Below are 21,031 nucleotides of genomic sequence, written 5' to 3'. Positions count from 1 at the left end.
CCCAAAGGTCGGTCCTAAGTGCCCATAAGACAGGGTGCACAGCATTTTAAAAGTTGAACATGTGTACTTAAGTTTTACAAATCCTGGCAGTGAATTATCTCTAAAGTTGTTTCTTCCTTAAAGCAAGGTTGGCTCTCCCATAGAAAAACACTGGGCTATAGTACAACCCCTTATAATGCATATTTCTGATTTGGGAATAGCTAGCACCATAATTCAAGCACTCAAATTAGTAGGAATTAATGAGAACTTTTTTCTTATTGGTTAGAAAGTCACCCCAACCCCCAGCTAGTGCTAGATATTAAAGTGGTGCCCCTAGCTACCTTCTTAAGAACACTGCTGAACCTGTGGAAAACAAAAGAAGAACTGCACCTGCTGAACCAAAGGACTGGAACTCAGAGGAAGGGCTGAGCCTGCTGTTTTACCTGTTCAGAGAAACCTCAGGGTCTGAACCTGCTCCTGCTCAAATCCAGGACAGAAGAGGGTCAAAGGGCTAGTTGGCTAACCTGCTAAGCTCCAGGAACATAAATGTTGCAAGAAGCCTAAAAAAAAAGAGCCCTGCTGACCATTTCCGTTGGAATATGCCATGGACCCTGCTTGTGGCTTCTGGAAGATTGAGTACTAATTCACCAACTGGTGCCCAAAAGCTCCTGGACCCTTGAGTGGGGTTAGAGTGTACTCTCTCTCCCTCAAGATTGCAAAAGTTGATTTTTTAAATACTTTTTCATAAAAGTACCAGAGACTACCATGGGACCGCCTCTGACACTACAGCCACTGACATCATATCACCAATCGGATTGAACTTGCTGGTTGGTCCCGCTGAAAAGAGCTCAACTACCAGAAAAGTTTCCAAGCCCCCACCATGGAGGACTTCACCAGGACCACTGCAAAGCCACAAGCCTCCATTGTTGAGCCCTCCATTGGAACCAACCAGCTGCCCTCTTCGCTGACCAGAAACTTCTTACAGAAAAAAGTCTAAGGGTCTGATTTAGAACAAAGGGCCTGATTTAAAACTTGGCGATAGAATAGTCCACAACTCCATACTCCATCACAAATGTGACGGATATCCCGTCTGCAGTATTTCACTCCCATTATACCCAGTGGAGATCGTAATACAGCGTTTGTGATGGAGCATTCCATCCGCCAAGTTCTAAATCAGACCCTAAGTCAGAAGGTAAACTTTTCACTGGGACAAACCTGGTCCCTGTATCTGATCAGCACTTCAACCCAATCGGCCTTAACTTCTTACTTTTACCAGGTCTAGTGCGATCAGATATCCATGGTTGGTGCTTAGCTTTTTTTGGCGCTAGAAAATTCGGACATTTCTAAAAATCATATCTTCGGTTCCGTGATCCACTTTTGGTCTATTTCTTTCTTAAAATGTATAAAATGTTATCAATTGGAGAAGAATTTTTACTGTGTTGCTTTGCTGACCTAATGACTGTTTGCTTATGATAAATCCTTAGCTTACACTTGTTCTTTTGAGTTAAGCCTGAGTGTTCTGTGCCACAGCTACCGAGGACTGAGTTTGAGTTTCAATTAAAGTAACAAAACCACTTTCTCACAGGACCATCAACATCTCTTCCCATATTTCTTTTTTCCTGACTTCATTTTTGGGGGCTCTGGAGTCCAAACACAAAATCGCAGCACTGTATAACAGAATGCTACCATAGTTAGATGCCAGGAATTTTTCCACTTTTGGAAAAATTACGTTGTGCTTCTGCTAGAAAATTTGATAACAAAGTTTCCAGCTGCTTCAGCTTTTGTTGGAACCTTCAGAATGTGTTTTTCTAGCTCAGAGTGTTCGCCACAGGAACCCTAAAGTAAGGATGCGCCTTCGCCTCTTGCAGGGAGTAAATGTCCGTGGTAAACTTGATGTGAGTCTTCTGTCACTGGAATAAGTCAAACACCACCACTTTAGTTTTAAAGTTCATTATTTTTAACTTGTTAATTCTACAGTAAGACTCTAAAGCCTTCAGTTGACTCTGAAGCACCTTGGGGGTACAGGAAAGAAGTACAGCAACATCAATGTACAAAAGGAGGAATGTTTCTTTGGATTTGGGGGGTGTCTTGTGAGATTGCCAGCACGTTCTGATGTCGAACATTGATGCAGAGGATCAAAAGTGTTAGTGAGAGAAGACAGCCTTGTTTTACTCTCAATGTTCAAATAGTTTTTTCCATTCAAAAGCATCCTAACTGAACTTGAAGCCCAGGAATACAGAGCTATAATGACATTGAGAAGACATTTTTCTAAGTTTATGTCTGTCTGTTTTTTCCATAATTTGTTCACTAAATCAAATGTGCATAAAATGTCTGTAAACACTGCGGCCTACACATATCAAACTTTCACGCAGCGCAGCAAGCTAATATGCTGCGCTGCATGAAACCGAAATGTCAGGAATGAACTGTATTTAACATTATATGGCGCATTCCTATCCTTTCCTTGCGCTGTCGCCCTTTTGTCTACCTAGTGCCAATGCAGGTACCTGTAGTGCAAGGATGCCTGCATTGCAGGCAGGATTGTTTTTGTGCATGAATGAATACCTTCCTCCACAAAAACAAACCTCAGAGGAATTGTCCTCTCTATGTGTGCTGCAGAATGCAGCACACATAGAAAGAGCAAAAAACTAGAAGAAATAAAGATGTTTACCCTCGTTATGCCTCACCTGGGGAGGCTTAACATTTTCCCAGGTCAGCAAGTAATGGTAAATTTGGGAATGCAGCAAAATCCATGGGTGAATGCGTGGAACAAGCCAACGCTCTAACCATGGAACAACTCTCTTGGGCAGAGTAACTCAATGCAGCGATTTGCGCTGCTTTGCGTTACTCTAGACTTATCAAGTCACTCAGGGACACGCAAGGTGGCCTTGCATGGCTTGATAAATCTGACTTAGTAGTTGCATTGCTCTAGCACCCCCTGCATGGTGAAAGGGCAACACAACTCAATGAGAAATATGCTGATGTGTATGGTTTTATCCTTTTCGCTGTTGCATCCTTGTGAACAAGATGAGTTAGAGCAAATATCCAAACAGAGATAGCGAGGTATTTGTGGAAGCCATGATGGAGCAGAAACTTCACTTCTCTGTCCTTGGTCCACATCTTCAGCTCCTCCAAGATTACTCCGGTCTATATCTTGCAGTCTATATCAACTGATTGATTTGTCTACATGATTTTGGATAATGCATTTGGCCCTTCTTGGGAATTCCAATACTGCAGTGAAATGGTTAAAACGTTACTTCAAATTCTGTGTCAACCATGACTGTAGAAAGGGAAATACCTTTGTGTGAATCATATTGGGCCACGAAGCTGCAGATGATTTTAGAAGTCTTTTAACATTCATCATGTTGGAATTAGTGAACAAATATTTCGCCCAACCTCTCTTTTCTTCTGCTCGCACTTTAATAAAACTTGTTTTTTGAGAGAAAGGATCTGTCATCTGAGAGCTCATTGTTAAATATCTATTAAAATTGCTCAATTGAGGTATGTGCTGATATTTTAGTTTTGATTTTGGACTTAACCCAATCTAAGCCTGACACAATTCCAAATCTTGCACGCATTATTTCCAATAGCTGCATTTTCTAAGATCCAATATCTTTTTTCTCCAAAATGTCTTTTAAAGTCTAGCAGTTTTTATATTCTTTCCTCGAATATTTGATCAAGAATAGTGGTGAATCACTTTTCAGGATGCCTTGCAAATTGGTCGATCTCTTTCTGCATTCTACGTCACACAATCCGACTGTATTATGTAATATTACTCTTGCATTTTTATTTTTCGGTGGGTTCCAGGAAGCAACTGGCTATCATGTTTCTAGTAGTGTCCATTTTCAGCAACTAACCATTTGGCTAGATCTAAGATCTGATTGTCCTTCTGTGAGCTTTGTTTGCAGGTCAGGACTCCTTTTCACATTAAACCTTCACCCAGACTGAAATTTACTCATCACAATCAATATAACAGATTTATAATGTTGCATCTCATACTTTGTGCTTCTCTTCTTCTGATTAATATTGGGTTGTGGTTGCTTTCGAATACATTTACAATTTTAAAATGTTTAATCCTGTGATCATATGAGCATATTTTCAATTACAGTCGAAACACCTTTTCTGAAAATGTCTGGTCAGTTTCAAAGGAGATATTAGGGAAAATAAGGTCTTCGTTAGAAAAGAAACCTTGACTCAGTTAGCCCTTATATCGCAAGATAATAAAGTTATGCAGCACATTAGTGATTGCTGCTGTTTGCTTTTTTACATTTACTCAGTTCTCCAATTAGCAATATGGGTCCATTTTAGCACTGAACTCACCGCAACCGACAAATAATACATGTACGTAATTGGAGAGTGATCTAAGATATCATTCCTTAGATTTTCTAGCAGCGACTGGAAAATTGCATTTTTTGGCATTTGTATAGATACTTATGGATCTTAATTTCAAGCTTGAGAGCAGGGTTAGCTCAACCACAAGAATATAATCAGATGTCGTCATCAATTCCTGAGGTTGTCTGCAGATATCAATTGGCACATGGAGACCGCAAGTGCACCTTCCCCTGCCCTTTATTGTTTATTTACTAATATAACCTTTAAATTACCATGTATCTTAAAACTCAAACTCAAAAACAATCTTTATTCGGCGAATTTTAACAATAAAAAAAATGTCATTAGATCAAACATTGCCAATTACATGCAACAATATGTACTTTTCTAAAATGTATATGTGCAGTTTTACATCAGCATAAAATGTACTTTCTATTAATTTGCCCTCTGATCCTAAAGGCACAATTATAATACATTAGTATTAAAAACGAATTGAACTCGGTGCAATTGCTGTAAAAATAAACGGAAGGTTTACATTGTTTCAAACCATATTTCTTTAAAATTGGTTGTAAATATCGTATACTCTCCTCCCTGTAAAACTTACAAAATATAATGTATAGTGGATTGTAAAGAGATTTGTCGCAGAGACAAGAAATAAGATAATGTGACCATTCACCCCTTATAGGAAAAGCTACTTTAAAATCAATTATTTTGAGCCGAAGGCGTTTCAGCAGATACCCACGGGTAGCTTGGTAATCACAGTTAAATAAAACTACATGTCCTCCGAGGGGCGAAGTAAGTAACGTAAACCATTCGAACCTTTGTGAAGGTCCCCTTGCAATCGTTCCTTCTCACACATGTCCATAAAAAGGGTCTTCATTACACTTTTAGGGACATGGCACAGAGAATCAGGATCATGAATATAGTTTTGTACGGCCAAATGAAAACATAGCTTTTGGATATATGCTAACTGTTAGAAATTGAGTTTCTGGTGGGCTAGGGTATGCACCTAAAGAAAGCAGAACCCACCACTCTAGTCAGGACAATTAAGTTATACACCATAGATAACCTGTGCTCACCCCTTGTAGCTTGGTGCAGAGTTATCCTGAGAGGCAATGTGTAAAGCGTTTGCACAACACACAACAGTGACAGAATAAAGACACTACAAAAGGGACTACAACCAGGATTATATAAAAAAATAGATACTGTATTATATATGAATGCAGATCGAAATGACATGAATCATAAATACTGTACATATTATCCAAATACGGAAACTGTACTCGTTAGCCTGACTATGCAAAACTCTAAACAACATATGTTATGACATCAGTACATTAAATGCAGCAGTTAGGTTACAGGTAAGACACATAGGGGGTGATTCTCACTCTGGCGGGCGGCGGAGGCCGCCCGCCAGAGTTCCCCCACCAAAATACCGCTCCGCGGTCGAAAGACCGCTGAGGGTATTTTGGGATTTGCCATGGGCTGGCGGGCGACCGCCAAAAGGCCGCCCGCCAGCCCAGGGCAAATCATCCTTCCCACGAGGACGCCGGTTCAGAATTGAGCCGGCGGAGTGGGAAGGTGCGACGGGTGCAGTGGCACCCGTCGCGTATTTCAGTGTCTGCATAGCAGACACTGAAATACAAAGTGGGGCCCCCAGGGGCCCCGCGGCACCCCCTACCGCCATCCTGTTCCTGGCGGGAGACCCGCCAGGAACAGGATGGCGGTAGGGGGTGTCAGAATCCCCATGGCGGCGGAGCGCGCTCCGCCGCCATGGAGGATTCACAAGGGCAGTGGAAAACCGCCGGGAGACCGCCGGTTTTGCGCATCTGACCGCGGCCGAACCGCCGCGGTCAGAATGCCCTGCGGGGCACCGCCGGCCTGTCGGCGGTGCTCCCGCCGACGCCGGGGTCAGAATGACCCCCATAAATCACCAAACATCACTGTAGTAGATAAATCACCAAATTTTCACCATAAACACATCAGAAACAAGAAATCCACATAGGTACCATAACCCCTGTACTCCTATTAGCAGGCTTACTGTTGGTTGATAGGCCTAGCTGAAACAAGTGTGTTAGGCATGAGACGTAGGCCACAGGACCTCCTGCGCATCTATTACGTGTGATACAGTATTTTTAGTGAATTGCCTAAATCAACGAAGTGGAGACCTCCATGGAGGTCTCACCCCCTCTTTACCACTGAAAGTAAGTGCCCTCTTTGGGCATCCTCAAGGAGGGGGAGTGCACAAACATCTGAATCCAACGGGGAGACCTTGCTGGGCCCCTTGCATTCAGAGCCTTCAACAGCAGCTGTCCACGAGCGCGCAGTGCAGCTGCTGAAAGTGAAAAATGCAGCTCCTCCCAGCCTGCAGCACTGACCTCTGGCTTCCTCTGGGGGGGGGGAACGCAGCACACTAGCTTGAGAAATGCCCAACAAGCGCTAAAAGCACCAGGTGGAGCCATGCGATTACGGCGGACCCTGCGGGTTCATTTCAATGGTGCTGTGCTTTGAGGACGGAGCCCCAAGGGCACTTTTCTGGAAGGTCTTCGAAGGGAGGAGGCTGTGCTTGAGAGGCGCTCTCAGCAACAAAGGTTTGCGTTCACCATGCTATGATTGGGACAACAGGGCCCGGCCTTCAATACTCTTCCCCAGCAAGGGGACTGTCCCAGCGCCTCTCGTCAGCAATTTGTTTTGTCTCGTAGAGCGCAGCGTGGTGGGAGAAACAGGCACGCTTGACATGCGCTGCACAAAAATTGTGGAGCACTCACCCTGTACTAATTGGGCCCACTAGTGTAGCGCTACAGCACGTGCTGATCAACCAGGCATGGAGCAGTCCACAGCCCTCCCCATGCACTGATTTGAAAGTCACAGAGAAGGCCACCAAGACCTGGGAGAACCCTGAGATGGGAGGCACAAGAGATGTAGTAGGCAGGCCAGCACAAGAGACCTAGTTGCAGGGTAGCAGTCTCTCCGGCTGCCTAGCAGATAGGCAGGACAGCATACAGAAAGCAAGTAGCTCAAAAGGCCGTTCCTCCTGGCAGCACCACCATGCCTTGGCAGCAGGGCAACAAACAGAAAAGCAATCCAGTGAGTCCTTTAGACCACCCAGCAAGTAGCGGGAGCAGGATTCCAGCAGAAGAGCAGTCCAAATGAGTCCTTTGAGCAGTGCAGAAGTCCTTCTGACAGTGGTTCAGTCTCAGTTCTAAAAGTGCTCTAAAAATGTGGGGTCAGAGCCCCGATACTTGTACTCAAAAATGTCTTTAATGTTAGGGGTGACTTCAAAGGCATCCTTTCAAGTGTAACACAAACCCCTTTTAACTCAGCTCTGGCTCCAGACATCGGCAGGGGGCAAATCAGCCCTTTGTGTGAAGGCAGGACACAACCTATTAACAGGTAAGGTGTGAACCATCTCTGAGAGACCTCTGGGCTCTCTCGCAGCCCAGGATGACTATCAGTATGCAGGTGAATGCAGATGTATTTTCTGTCACACCCACCCCTTCCTGTGTTGTGGCTGTCTGGAAAGTATGTTGACGTGGATTGGAGTCAGGCTACAAAGCACATAGAGTAATAAGTACAGAGAAATGCCCACTTCCTAAGAGTGGCATTTCTAAAATACTAATGTAAAATCCAACTACACCAGTAAGCAGAATTTCCTGTTACCATTCCAAACATACCAAACATGACAACGTTACTCCTTTCAGACCAGAAATTACCTTGTAAAAATATATAAGGGAATTCCCAATGCTAACCTATGAGAAGAACAGCCCTCACAGTTGTGAAAATTGAAATAAGCTGTTTGTCACTACTAAGAAATAATTGAAAACATAAAAGTTCATGCCCTACCTTTTACATATGCAGCACCCTGCAAATAGGGCTACCTAGGATCTATCCCGGTGGTGACATAGGTATAGTAACAAGGGAGTTTAAACCTTGGCAAGTAGTTTGAAATGCCAAGACAATGTGGCAGTAAGTTGCACACCCAGGCCCAGCATTGGCAGGCCTGAGACAAGTTTGAAAGTCTACTTCAGTTGGTGGCGCAATCATCGCTGCAAGCCCACTAGTAGCATTTAATTTACAGGCCCTGGGTCTATGGCTTACCACCATACAAGGGACTTACAGGTAAATTAAATATGCCAAACAGGTGTAAGCCAGTCATACCGTGCTTTAGGGAAGAGAGCACATGCACTTTAGCGCTGATTAGCAGTGCTAAAGTGCCCAGAGTCCTAAAGCTAATAAAAAGAAGGTCAGAAAAATAGGAGTAGAAAGTCAAAAAGAGAGGGCCATTTCCAACACTAACCATGGGATATGATGTCAACAGTCTGAAGAAAGACGATCCTGTAAATTCAGACAATTAAGTACCAATTGTGTCTTAGTCCACACAATGCCATATCATAAGAGGGCATAAATTGATACGATGTTCAAGATACTTTAGATCCAATTCTAAATGGCTTAACAGGTTACAGCAACTAGTTGAGACTGCCACAGTTCTCTTGAGAACACTATTTTCTGTTTTTTAGAGAATTCCACAATCAGCATTGCCCCACACTCCCGCCCCAGGGCTTGCTATAAACACATTTTGAGTTATAGACCATACAGGTTTCCTTTAATGCTTTTTGGCCAAGTCTTTTGGCAAATCTAAATATGGATTCCGTAGCTCTAACAAATTGTTGTTTACTTATATCTTTCAAATGAGACCAGCTCCCTTCCAAATCAAGCAGAATTCCAAGATAAGTAAATGTATACACCTGCTTAACCTTAGTACCAAGTACAGTATATGCACGGGGTTCCAAGCACTGTTGACCACAAACCATAGTAAATCTTTTACTCATGTTTGTTTTTAAATCATGATTGTCCATATGGCTTGCAAATGCATACAGTAATCTTTGCAGGCCATTTGGGTCCTGGACATCAGAAAGACATTTGTCTGCATAAAACAGAATCTGAATAACACGATCACCAGCTTTGGCCATATCCAATTTTTTTGTACCAGATAAAAGGTTAGACCATTAATATATACATTAAATAGAAAGAGAGCTAATATGCACCACTGCTACACCCCTCTTCCTAAGTTAAAGGTTGTAGAGCACCTCATTTTCAGCCCAAACCTCACTCTAGCAGAATCATTTGAATATAATTGCTGCAAGAAGGTTACTATGCATTCCTCAATCTCTAGGCCTAGCATGGTTAACCAGAGCTATTAATGAGTAACATAGTCAAATGCACTGGTTAAATCCATGAAGGCCAAATGAAGAAACCTTGTTTAGCTATAGTATATATAATCATAAATCAATGCAAACTTAGTATTTATTCGACAGCGCTCTATACATGTCTAAAACTGTATTGAACTGCTGACAAAATGTTATTTTCATCATCCCACATTTTCAATATAGCTAAATCTTCAACATATAGTTGGGTAAAGAAATGGGACAATTACACGTCGTATTGTCTCAATTTCTCTTTTTAATATTGGTACAAAAACCTATTAAGACCATGCACTAGGGAGACCTGATTTATCAATAATCAATCAAATTCAAATCATTTGTAAAAAATTGAGCCCATAGAGGGATATTATGTTTGAACAGACCAAGAGGAACACCAACTGGCCCAGGGGCTTTACTGGACAAACCTTTTCTTAAAGGGGAAAAAAACCTCATCAAGTTCAAACTTTAAATGTTGTATAAATGTGCACTGCTAATCCAAATCAAATGATCTCTGGTCTCTTTATGGAAGGAGGGTCAGATTGTATATCTACGTACTCAGCAACTAAGCTACTTGCTGTAATGAGTAAAGTTAGACTTGAGGTCTAAACTTAGACTTTTGGTCTAAACTTAGACTTCTGGTCTAAGTTTACCTTTGTGAATCACGCCCGTTGTTGGTCTAAACCCTCCCATGGTGACAACGTTATCAGTTGAAGAAATGGTGAGTTATGGTCTGACTGTATAATTTTCCCAGGAAAGAGCATTGAAATCAAAGTCGCTATCCTGCAGTTATTTCGACCTTCTTTAGTTGGTACAGCACTCCAATGAATGATTAGACCTCCACCAATATGAAAGGAATATATGGACTGAGTCTTCAGTAAACAAGTACATCTTGCAAGATTATGATGTCCAAGGAAGTGAAAAAGGAGAGTATGTTGACATCTCCCTACTTCTGTGGGCCTCCTCATATTTTTTTCTTTATCGTTAGTGCTTCTGCTTCACCACCTTTGGCTGCAGAGTCTAACAGAGTCTCTACTTCCTCTGCCAGCTTTATTATTAGAATTTGTGTGGCTTCCTAGATTCTGTGTTCCCCTGTACTAAGTAGTAACAAAGCCTCCCCCTTTCTGAAGTTATTTTCGTTGCTAATTTCCCCGGTTTCAGCATTCCCGTCAATCTGTTAATTCTGTTATTCTCACTTTTATCAAGTACTGCTTTGAAAGGATCGGTTATATCTTTTATAGGGGTTAGATGTGCTGTTGGATGAATGTTCTTTCCAAAAGCAGTTTCTAGATCACTTGGATTTTGTTGTGTGGTCTGTTTATTGATTTGAAGAAAGTAAAGCTTGCTAGCGAGCCTGGTCCTTAGTAAGTGAGCTTACAAGGGGACGCGTATAGGTCGATGAACCTTTTGATTCGCATGGAGTATCCTAGCTACGGGGTGACCAATGTTCAACAATCAATACACAAGAATCAATAACAATTGAAATCATTCAATGTCCACAACTCGATGTGGGTTTTAACCATTTTAGTCCCTATTAGTTACAATACTAAGTCATGTCATTAATTTAAATTTTATTCAAACCAAATCAGTGATTAATTCATTAGTGACTACCAATAACATAATCTAGTCAGAACTTGAGAAAACATATGCTCTAATGCTTCAGCATAAGACAACAAAGATGAATATATCAACATCAATGGCAGAGTTCAGCAACCAGTTCGTCAATCATTTGTCACTGTCAACTTCACCCAGAAGAACCTTACCTAACCCAGATTAGCATTAGTATGTGGGACTTCATGCAAAAACAATTTAGAACATGAATTTGGAAAACATCTAGCTAGGAGAAAATCTTTTAAACAGCGCAGTTGGTTCCTAGAAAGAAAAGGCTCAAAAGTTAATCAGTCCCATTGTCATAGCTACCTATCCACGGAATGGATCAGCAACAAAGTCAGTCTTCGTCTTCAGGTCATCCATCGATCAGCAACGCATCAGGCTCTTAAGAGCATGAGTCCAATGACGAAGTCGCAAATCTCTTCTTCCCCAACATCGCATCAAAATTCAGAATAAGGTCTGAAGAATTTTCCCTGTATTACAACATTATATTAAAGTTGCCCAGTCCATCCCCTAATTCCTAATTAGTCAGTTGATCACCAGTAATTTCCCTAACCAATAACTTTAATTTTACAAATCTATGAATTCTAATATTACACCGTTCTCAGGTTGTCGATTGGTTCACTGTACAATGTCCTCATCATCCAGCTCATCAGGCATCGAAAATGTTGCATCTGCTTCTCCAGTCAGTGTCTCTATTGTTCGAGTCCTGGGAAAGTACATCTTGTCTGCTCTATCTACACAGTCTATGTTGCAAGTTTGAGTCCCTCATCTCCTGTCCGTCGGTTCATTGCAGAAAATTCTAGCTAAGCATACCTTATTAACATTGAACGGTTCAGGGTCAGTTCAACACGGAAGCTTCTCTACATTACTTTTTTATTCCGCTTCTGCATGAGGCCTGTCAAAACTAGGCCACAACTTCGGCTAAGTTAACTCTATAATATAATGGAAAACATACATTATACATCTTAATATGACATATTACTACATTATTATTACGTATTGCCAACATTTCACATAATTTTAGTCACTTTAGTATAATTCGTGAATGATGGTAGCCACTCTTCATGGTCACATTTTCAAACGTGCACATTCATTTTCTACGTTTAATTTTTCTATAATTTTCTTGTTAATCAAAACGCATAAACATTCATTAACAATTTCTAATTAACATTTCTGCTTCAACAAGCTCTTTGAGGTTATTATACCTATGGGGGCTGGAGTGTTAGCTGGCTGTACGCCAACCGTCCTGAAATCAAATTCAGTTGTCTTAGTCAATGCACTCAAGTTTGTGTGTCTTTGCTCCTGCTTGCACTTGCCCATGTGACAGTTTCATGGCTGCTGTCTACCTGCTATAGATCCATTCCCTTTTGAAAGAAGCTACCAGTCTTAGAGGGCGAGATTTCGGGAGGTAATAGGTTTTGTGCCCCCACAGAATCTTTAGGAGGATAGACCTGAGCTATAATCTTAATGCTCTAGTCTCATTTTGTCAACATTCAGTAACCTAGGCACAAGTCTGCAGTGTCATCACCTTTTTGTAAACTCAGGAGCGTTCACATTATGAATTAGTTTCCATACTTTTTATTTTGCTATTACTCCTGGGTATTTTCTCTGCTTAGAAATGAGGTTTCGTATAAGGTTTTTCATATGCTTTCCCGGACCCACATTATCCTTTTCGAGAGTTTCCTTGTCCGCGTCCAAAGTATTGAATTTTTAGCTTCTCTTATGCAGCTTGAAAAGTTTAACTAGTTTTATGTCAGGAGCTGTGCTGCCACTCTCAAATACCAAGGCAGCTTTGTAATTTTCCTTCTTGTGACCAGGGTCATAGACTTAGGTGGAAATCGGTGGGATGTGTGGAGCAGAAAGTGGAGGACTGATTGTCCCTATTCTTTCTGCTAAGAGTTTAACAAATGTTGCGATCTTTGAATCCAACATAAGTGAATGGGTTCATAGGTTCCATGTGGTCATTACCATGTTTATCGGTGAGTTATAGTTGAGTTCATCATGGGAAGAAGTATCATTAGAATAAATGATTGATTAGGGGTTTGCAGAGTGGCGAGTGGAGTGGAATGTTGTCAAACCATGTCAGACTGTAAACACAATCATGACCCTGTCACTGACAGGAATCAAGTAAGCACATTTGACAGTTCGGCCTCTGTCATATCTAAGCTCATTGCCCATTCTTTCCACTCGTGTAGGTAAAACCCGAAGATTACAACAGCAGCAACCAGACGTTTCTTGCCTCTATAACTGAAAGAGTGAACACAATATCAAAAGGAGAGAACAGCAGTGCCTCACTCATCCAGCTCTACAAGTCTGTTTCTTCCGTACTTAATCAGGGCAGTCAAGAGAAGGATCTAAATACAGACAACAAGAGAGAGGTATGCAAGAATGTGTCAATGAAATATCTACAGTGTGCATGTAATGCTTTCTCTGCTGTGTGACTTTGATATACAGAGGATACATTTTCTCTCTCTCCTTATTTGTTTTACGAATGTATTTTATTTTACATAGTACTTGTACACTAAAGGCTTCAAGGTTCTGTCTGCCTGACTGGAAAAGCATGTTGAATAATAGACGAGTGACAGTAAAAGACAGGGATATTTTTCACAAAGGAGTTCTGCGTGATATCGTATATCACTATCACATCACTCAAAACCCCAGGCTTCTTATAGTTAGAGATAGAACCATAGTGTGACATGATCTCTAGGATGTTTGGTAGGTTATCTGCCAGGTCCCATGTGTAAAGAGGGTGTCATCCACGTATAAAAGGATGTTGCTCTGTACTGTGCCTCTGGCGTGCCCCTGATAGCCTCTTCTTTTATTGAAAATGCAGAATGCTCCAGTGCCAGTGGGAAAAACAAAGGTGAAAATGGAGAATCTTGCATTGGGTCCCTTTACAAGATGAAGAACTGTGACTGGCCAAACAGGGTTCTTATATGTGGAGATGCATACAGGGCCCCTAATTAGGAGCGAGTGCAATAGGAAATTCAAATTTTTCAAGTGTGTGCTGCATATAAAATAACTCAACCCTAATGAATGTTTTTTCAATGTCAATGGATACACACACCTGTCTTTTACTCAGCCTAGGAGCATTATGGATTTTATCCATAAAGCACCTTAGTTTATCAGTAGATTATCTCAAAACCAGTAAAGGCCCCTAATCAAATCCAGCTAAATGTTGACTGTGAAGTTGAAGGTGAAGCTGGAACTTCATATTCAACGTTTTCATAAGGCTCATAAAGTCAACAATGAGTAAGGATATTGAGTGGGATCTACATCATTCCAGTGAATCATTTCCCTTCTTTGGGATAAAAGAAACAAGACCTTGACTCCTGGATTCAGGGAGCATCCCTTGATTTAAGAAGGCATTGCAGAACATTGTGGGCCAGGACATGGGTCTGTCTCAAAATGTCAGGTACAATTCCGAGGCAGATTTATCAGGACCCTGGGATTTGCCTGTCATCTAAAATTTTACAGTATTGGTAAGCCTATCTTCAGTAAAATGGCTCATAATTGACTCACCTTGCGCCCAATGATGTTTTGTCAAATCAGAGTGTCTTTCAAAATCTTCAAAACCTGCCTTGGAGATTGGACTTTGAGACACACAGAGATCAAAGTAAAAAGTATATAAATCATGTGCCATACATTTTGGCTCCCATATGACCTAACCATCGAATATTTTGATGGCTATAACCATCTGCACAGATTGACATTGTTGAATGAGGTGGACAAGAAGGCATCCTGCTTTGTTGCTCTTCATAGAACGTACAACCAGTCTTTTTATCCTTTGGCATAGTTTCAAGGAGCTATGAGACTCAACATGGTCAGAGACCCTCAGCACTACACATACTTGTGAATAAATGGCCAATTTCAGGGAATACATAATGCTCTGGGGTTTGTATTTGATAATCTTGATGTTTAGGGCACCAGCAGCCTCCAGGTAACAGCGAAATTATATCCCTCTAAGCAGTCACTACTACACTGATCTGGCAGCAGTTGAACATTCAGCAATTGAGTGATCCATCACTGAGTAAATTACTTCGGTAAAGTTACCTCCTAGCACCAGATCATATTCACGGAAGGTTGAAAACACGTGGCCAGTTAGGAGAATAACTCATATAATGATTCAATATATCAATATGATTTGGCCTGTATGGTAACAAAATATCAGCCTCCTGGAGTTTATTTTGCTGAAACAGCATGTGTTCTTGGACACCATGTTGTCCAACTGGAAATACTCTGTTGTATTAACAATTGGCATCATGCTTGTCCCAGTGGTATGGCTATACACAAACGCCCTTCCATTTCTTTCCCAACTTCTCATTTTTAAGGGCAAACGTAAAGCGCTCCGTCCCATGCTGTAATCTCTCTTTGGGCTTCTAACCACGCCCATGTCACGTCAGTCACTTTCATTGGTTTGTGGGCTTGCTTTTCAAAATCCACTTGCTATCATTTGTGAAAGGCATGCATACGTCATGCCTTTTCCGGTGTTTAGCCCACCTACACAGCACCGGTAAACTACTGAAACCATTCGAGGCTCGATGTTTTCAGCATGGTTTCCGGACTACTTTATCTTTTTATTTTCCATGCAGCGCGATCGCGCTGGGGTTTACATAGCGCAATCGCGCTCGGTTTTTCCGTTTTCAATTTCAGCGCGATCGCGCTGCATTTTACATAGCCCGATCACACTGTGTTTTCTTTCTTGTAATTTGTGCGGCAAGAAAAGTCCAGTTAGGAGTTTACAACGCTAGTAGCTCTAACTCTTCAGAGGATTAAGTTCCTTACTTACTCTTCAGCTGCTGTGGGCTATTCTCATTTGCTGAAGACATGGTCTGCACCATTGAGTACCAACCAGTTGGTGTCCACTGTAGCAGCTATCTGAGACAATAGTTTAGTAGAAGAAAACTAGTCTTCACTTACAGCATGCAAATCGACCAACTGGTGGAGTAGTGGATGACTGCAGAGTGGTGATTGTAGTATGAAACACAGGAACATTGTAGCAAAGAAACAACCATTAAAATATGACAAAATATCCAGAGTCCAAAGTGAGACTGCTGTATAGCCATTTTAGTGCTGTTTCTGGGCGTGTTATTATAGCAACTAGGCCTGCCGCGTGTGCCCTTTAGCCCTGTTACATTTATTCTTCTTCATTTTTATTATTTCAGAATAGGCCACATTTGTGGTGTTGTTTTATTTCCTTTATCTACTTGTTCTTTTGCCTAGGAAAGCATTGTGTTTCTCAGCAAGACATTCTTTTCACTTTGTGCTTTCCTCAAGGCTGCAGCGAGATAGGCCTGCCGGCAAAGTGGTACACTCTGTCTCCATTATTCACAGAAACACACACATCCTTACGTGGGGACATTTTCTTAGAACATCAGCTGTTTTATTATAGAACCAATTCTCTGTCCCATGTGCGTTAGAGGGAGATTCCAGCCAGATAACCAGAACTGCCTGCTGATTGACTTTGCTACAGCTGCTTGCTAAAACTACTGGTTACCTGGTCCACATGGGGATGGTGTCTCTATAGACAACAGGCTTCCTTGGTCAGGTATGGGGGATGATGTCTTCCCAGGGGGAAATCCTGAAGGGCAGATTAGGGCTTATCATTCTGGGCTCTAACATAGCTTAGGTAGGAACCGCATATATTACACATAGTGACAGTATGATGGGACTTTTCTTGTGTTCCACTTTTCTTGACACCATTTTGCTTCTGTTATGTTTCATCATCTAATTATTGCCTTTCATGGCCTTTTATCTAAGACACAGCTGCTTCAATAAATCTTATTGAACCATCTCCTGCTTCTGCTTGTCTTTGCATGTGTAAGACTAATGTAACTGAGAGATAAGGATGAGCTCTGATACACCACGATTTCCCAAAGAAGTCATCTTGTCATGCACCCAGTTGCCTCAAATCATCCCTGCTTTTGGGCGGAGATGAGGTTCTGCTAGAAGGCCGGAAACAGATTAAGCCGACAGTTTTTAAATGGTGTGGGATTGGACTCAGTTCCACACAATTCTGGTGATACTGCTGCCCAAATCCAGCAGCCTCATTAGGATAATGAGCGCCCACGTGACAAGTCCAAGTAGCCTCAGTTGGCACCCTAGAAGTTAGTGTTTACATAAATGAGATATAAGGTGCAGCAAGTTCCTTGTGGGAAGATCAGATTATAGAGTAGAACAAAACTGCCCCATACAAGATGGTCACATCTTCAACCCAGTCTCAGTCCTTTCATGATACCTATAGTAAGATCCTGTACTCATATTTTATTTGTAAGCACACACAGTTGAAAATAGTGTCTGCCTTACTCAGCTGATCCTGCTCAGAGGGGTCTAGTGGTATCCAAGATTCCTTTTGCACCAAGACTAGGTGACGCGTCTCAGAAGGTAATTCAGTGCCAGTAGCAGGCACTGTCTGTCACCCACCTCTGCCCTCGGCATACTGCACCTCCTTCCTTCACTGGCTGCATCCATTCCTCCAACAAACTTTCACTAACAGACAATGTGGCAGCAGGCAGCATGCACTTCCCCCAGGCCTAAGCAACTGCATCAAACAGAAGCACCATCAGCACCAGCTCCTCAAGAGGGACCTAATTCTGACAACGGTCTGTGGTGGCAACCTGGCACCACCACAGCCTGCAATGAGATATGAACTGGACTCACTCACCCCACGGACAGAAGGAGGAAAACCACAGGGATCTACGCCTGTGACAGTGGGCTATTAGGAAATAGCTGGACAGAGTTTGGACCATCTTAGTCGCTGTGCAACGATGCACTCCATAAATTAGATTCTTGAATAGTTTGTTCATAACATTGTTTAAGGTGGTAGGATATTGATCCTATCATCTGAGGTACTAGGCGGTCTACTATATGTGTACAAATTTATATGTAGAGTACACCAACTCTTTGGAAAAGTCCCATTTTGGAGAAAAGAGTTAATTAAACCACACACTTTGATATTAGAGCTTTTGTGTCATCATGCAGGAGAGAAAATAGTAGCATAATCAAATATTCTGTGTTACGTGCAAGACTACGGTCATAGTTCAGCTAGCAAAAACAGTTGCCAAGGTGCTGAAGTCAATAGGGGAACGGGTAACACAAACTGACTCTAAAGTCAGCGGGAATCAGTATGACAAAACAACTTTTGCGGAATAAAAATTTCGAATGCAGAAAATCTCTTAATTGCAAATCTACTGAATAAAGTTATAGCAAAACTGTTATGGAAGAACGCAAAAACATTATAGTTGGATCAAGATCTGCGGTACTTAAAGAACAAGGCGCACAGCAGTTGGCCAATAGATCTTTACATGCTGGGGTCCCAGCCAGTCTATTTGAGTCTGCCTCTTTGCAACATGGCGAAATGTGAACATATGAGGCTGGGTTGTGGCTTGATACCACTAAAATATAACTTGTGTGGATGCTGGAATAGACAAAGGAGCAACCAATGTAGATAAAGTGCTAATTCAGAGGAATCTCTGCTGCATGTGATATGGATCTGTGAAAGGCTAAACACCCTAAAGCAGTTTTGATTGTGCCCAATGTTCCGTGTTCTGAATACTAGATCCTGCAGAGACACAATTCTATGTTGTCTAACAGATGAAAGCGGTTTTAGTACAACAACAAAACAAACAGGCATCAAATACAGCCCCACAACATGAATAAAAAAGAACTTTTTTAGTGTTGCTAAATTCTTGACACATTTTCTTAAGTTAATCCATAGCTGATGAAATTCTTTCGTTGCGCGGATACCTTTTGTGCCTTCACCTGGTCAAGATTTGTACCTTCGGACTAGGTCTCTATTTTGAAGCTCAGTATTTTCCAGCTAGGCCAACTTTTGGAAGATACATTTTTTTATAAATCTCCAATTTTCAGACCTTCTAGAGCAGTTCATCTTAGTCAATTCTAAGGCCCCAGGAGACAGTACTTAGACACCAGAACACACTATAGCAGAGGCCACCAGCAAGTCCATTTGTAACTGGTCAACTGACCACTCCCGCAAAAGGTCTCTTTCAGCTTTTGATGTCCCTGTATCCATTTCAGCTTTTGATTTCCATATATCCACACTGTAGTTCAGCTAACTGACCCTTGGAGACCACTTCTTAGTTCTGGTTACAGATAGGAGAAGGTCCAGCCCTTCAGTTCTCCCCACAGGCTGCAGACAGCAGATACACTCCTATTTGTTCTGCCACATACACAGGAAGCATTATGATGATCTGGGGGTGAGGTGATACATGTGTTCAATTCATTAGCCAGTGTATGGGTGTGACTTGTGGACACTCTCTGACCAATGGATAACAAATTCCCAAGGGCAAACTTTCCTGCTTTTGCAGCACGTTGTGTTTGCCTTGCTGCAAGCTATCCCACAGTGCACAATCCTCAGTAAAATCCAACATGGCAGAATCTTTCTGCCGCTGATCAGCAGCATGTGGCACACTTAGGGGTCTTCCTACATTTATGAGCAGTCCCATCCCACTCAACCTTTCCAAACTGATTCTGGGTCCAGCTCCCTCCTCCACTGAAACTAAGCAAAGTTCACTAAGAAAACACTACTCAATTACCAGTAGGTACTGCACAAGCAGCAGTCATTTCCCCAAAGAAATCTGTGTTTACCAAACAACATTAAAGGCAAGAAAATAACCCCAAAAAAATAACATTACACATACATTTTTGAAATTATAAATTTTCAGCAATAATTCTCTTTTAAACTTCTTCTTACAATAAAGGCAAAACAAAATAAACATGTAAGTGAATATGATGGAGAACTACATCTCTTCAACCTTAGCCTATAACATTAATGCACACATGTTATAAAAATCATTATAGTTTAAAAGGTAAACACTTTCTAACTACATAGGGATTGTTACAAATCATAAGAAATGGTTACATTTCAATTAATATGGTTATACCGCACACATTTCTTTTCTAACACTACAGTGAATATACCTCAATATGGACTCCAAGTGCACCACTTCACAATTGGTTTGTCATTAATTAACTCATTATACTTTCAATATGGTCACATGTAGATCAACATTGTGACATCAAAGGTAGCAGCCATTTCTATGCTGCACCACAGTCTATGGCTCAACAGTCTTTTAAGCTGGTGGTCGGTATGGAATTCTTGCGTATGATTGGTACTCCTCTGTCATTCCTGTAAATGTGTTGGTTTCTGTCAAGGCTTTGATAGCTTGGCCAGAAAGCCATGTGTTGTTTGGGACATAGGCAGCTTTTTGTTATATTGCTCATACTAAGTAGGATACACACAAAAAAGTTAATAAATCATGTGTTTCAAAGTTTGGGTCTCAGCGTTCCTCTTGAAATATATATGCAGCCATGGCCTTAATCATTAACAATGAGGGCATGGCTGAATGCAAATTGTTGATACAGTTTGTGTGTAGATCTTGTTTTCCCTGACGTGTTTATCCTATTTACCACATTATGAGAGCAAAGATTCCAAGCACGTTCCTACTATTACCACTTATTCATACAAGTTGTTCAGAAGACTCCTACCGTACAACTCAACACACTGGGTGTTCCACACAAAAAATTAATAAAGCCTCCAACCTCCTGCAACACCATTATAATCTATTACTTTCACCAATATAGAACCAGACTCTGATCTATGGGTATTCCCTCTGCTCTATGACTTGCACATATCTGTAACTATTGGTGGAGCATTTCAGGTATGCTCTAAACGAGGTCGACAAATCTTTTCACCCTAGCAGGGAGTAAGAGTGATTAACATCACAATCCATCAACAATTAATTTACAGTACGACCAATTTGGCCACACAATGAAAACCCAAATTGGAAATAAAATTAAAGGGCTTTATTAAAAACGTATACTCAGATTAATGTAAATGATTCTCAAAAACAAACTATAAAGATGCAATATTACCATCAGATAGGCAAGACGTT

At 41.4% G+C, this 21,031-nt stretch overlaps 1 protein-coding gene across 1 annotated transcript in view; it reads left to right on the top strand.

The window, feature by feature from the left end:
* LOC138267136 (polycystin-1-like protein 2) overlaps positions 1 to 21,031 on the top strand; it is an 835,832-nt gene that overhangs the window by 370,835 nt on the left and 443,966 nt on the right. Inside the window, exon 16 of the mRNA XM_069215990.1 lies at positions 13,313 to 13,495. Within this exon, the coding sequence (XP_069072091.1) occupies positions 13,313 to 13,495 (183 nt within the window). The remainder of the gene's footprint in view (positions 1 to 13,312; positions 13,496 to 21,031) is intronic.

Source organism: Pleurodeles waltl, chromosome 12 (assembly GCF_031143425.1).
Source record: "Pleurodeles waltl isolate 20211129_DDA chromosome 12, aPleWal1.hap1.20221129, whole genome shotgun sequence".
Taxonomy (NCBI): domain Eukaryota; kingdom Metazoa; phylum Chordata; class Amphibia; order Caudata; family Salamandridae; genus Pleurodeles; species Pleurodeles waltl.
This window is presented reverse-complemented; position numbering and strand designations above follow the sequence as displayed.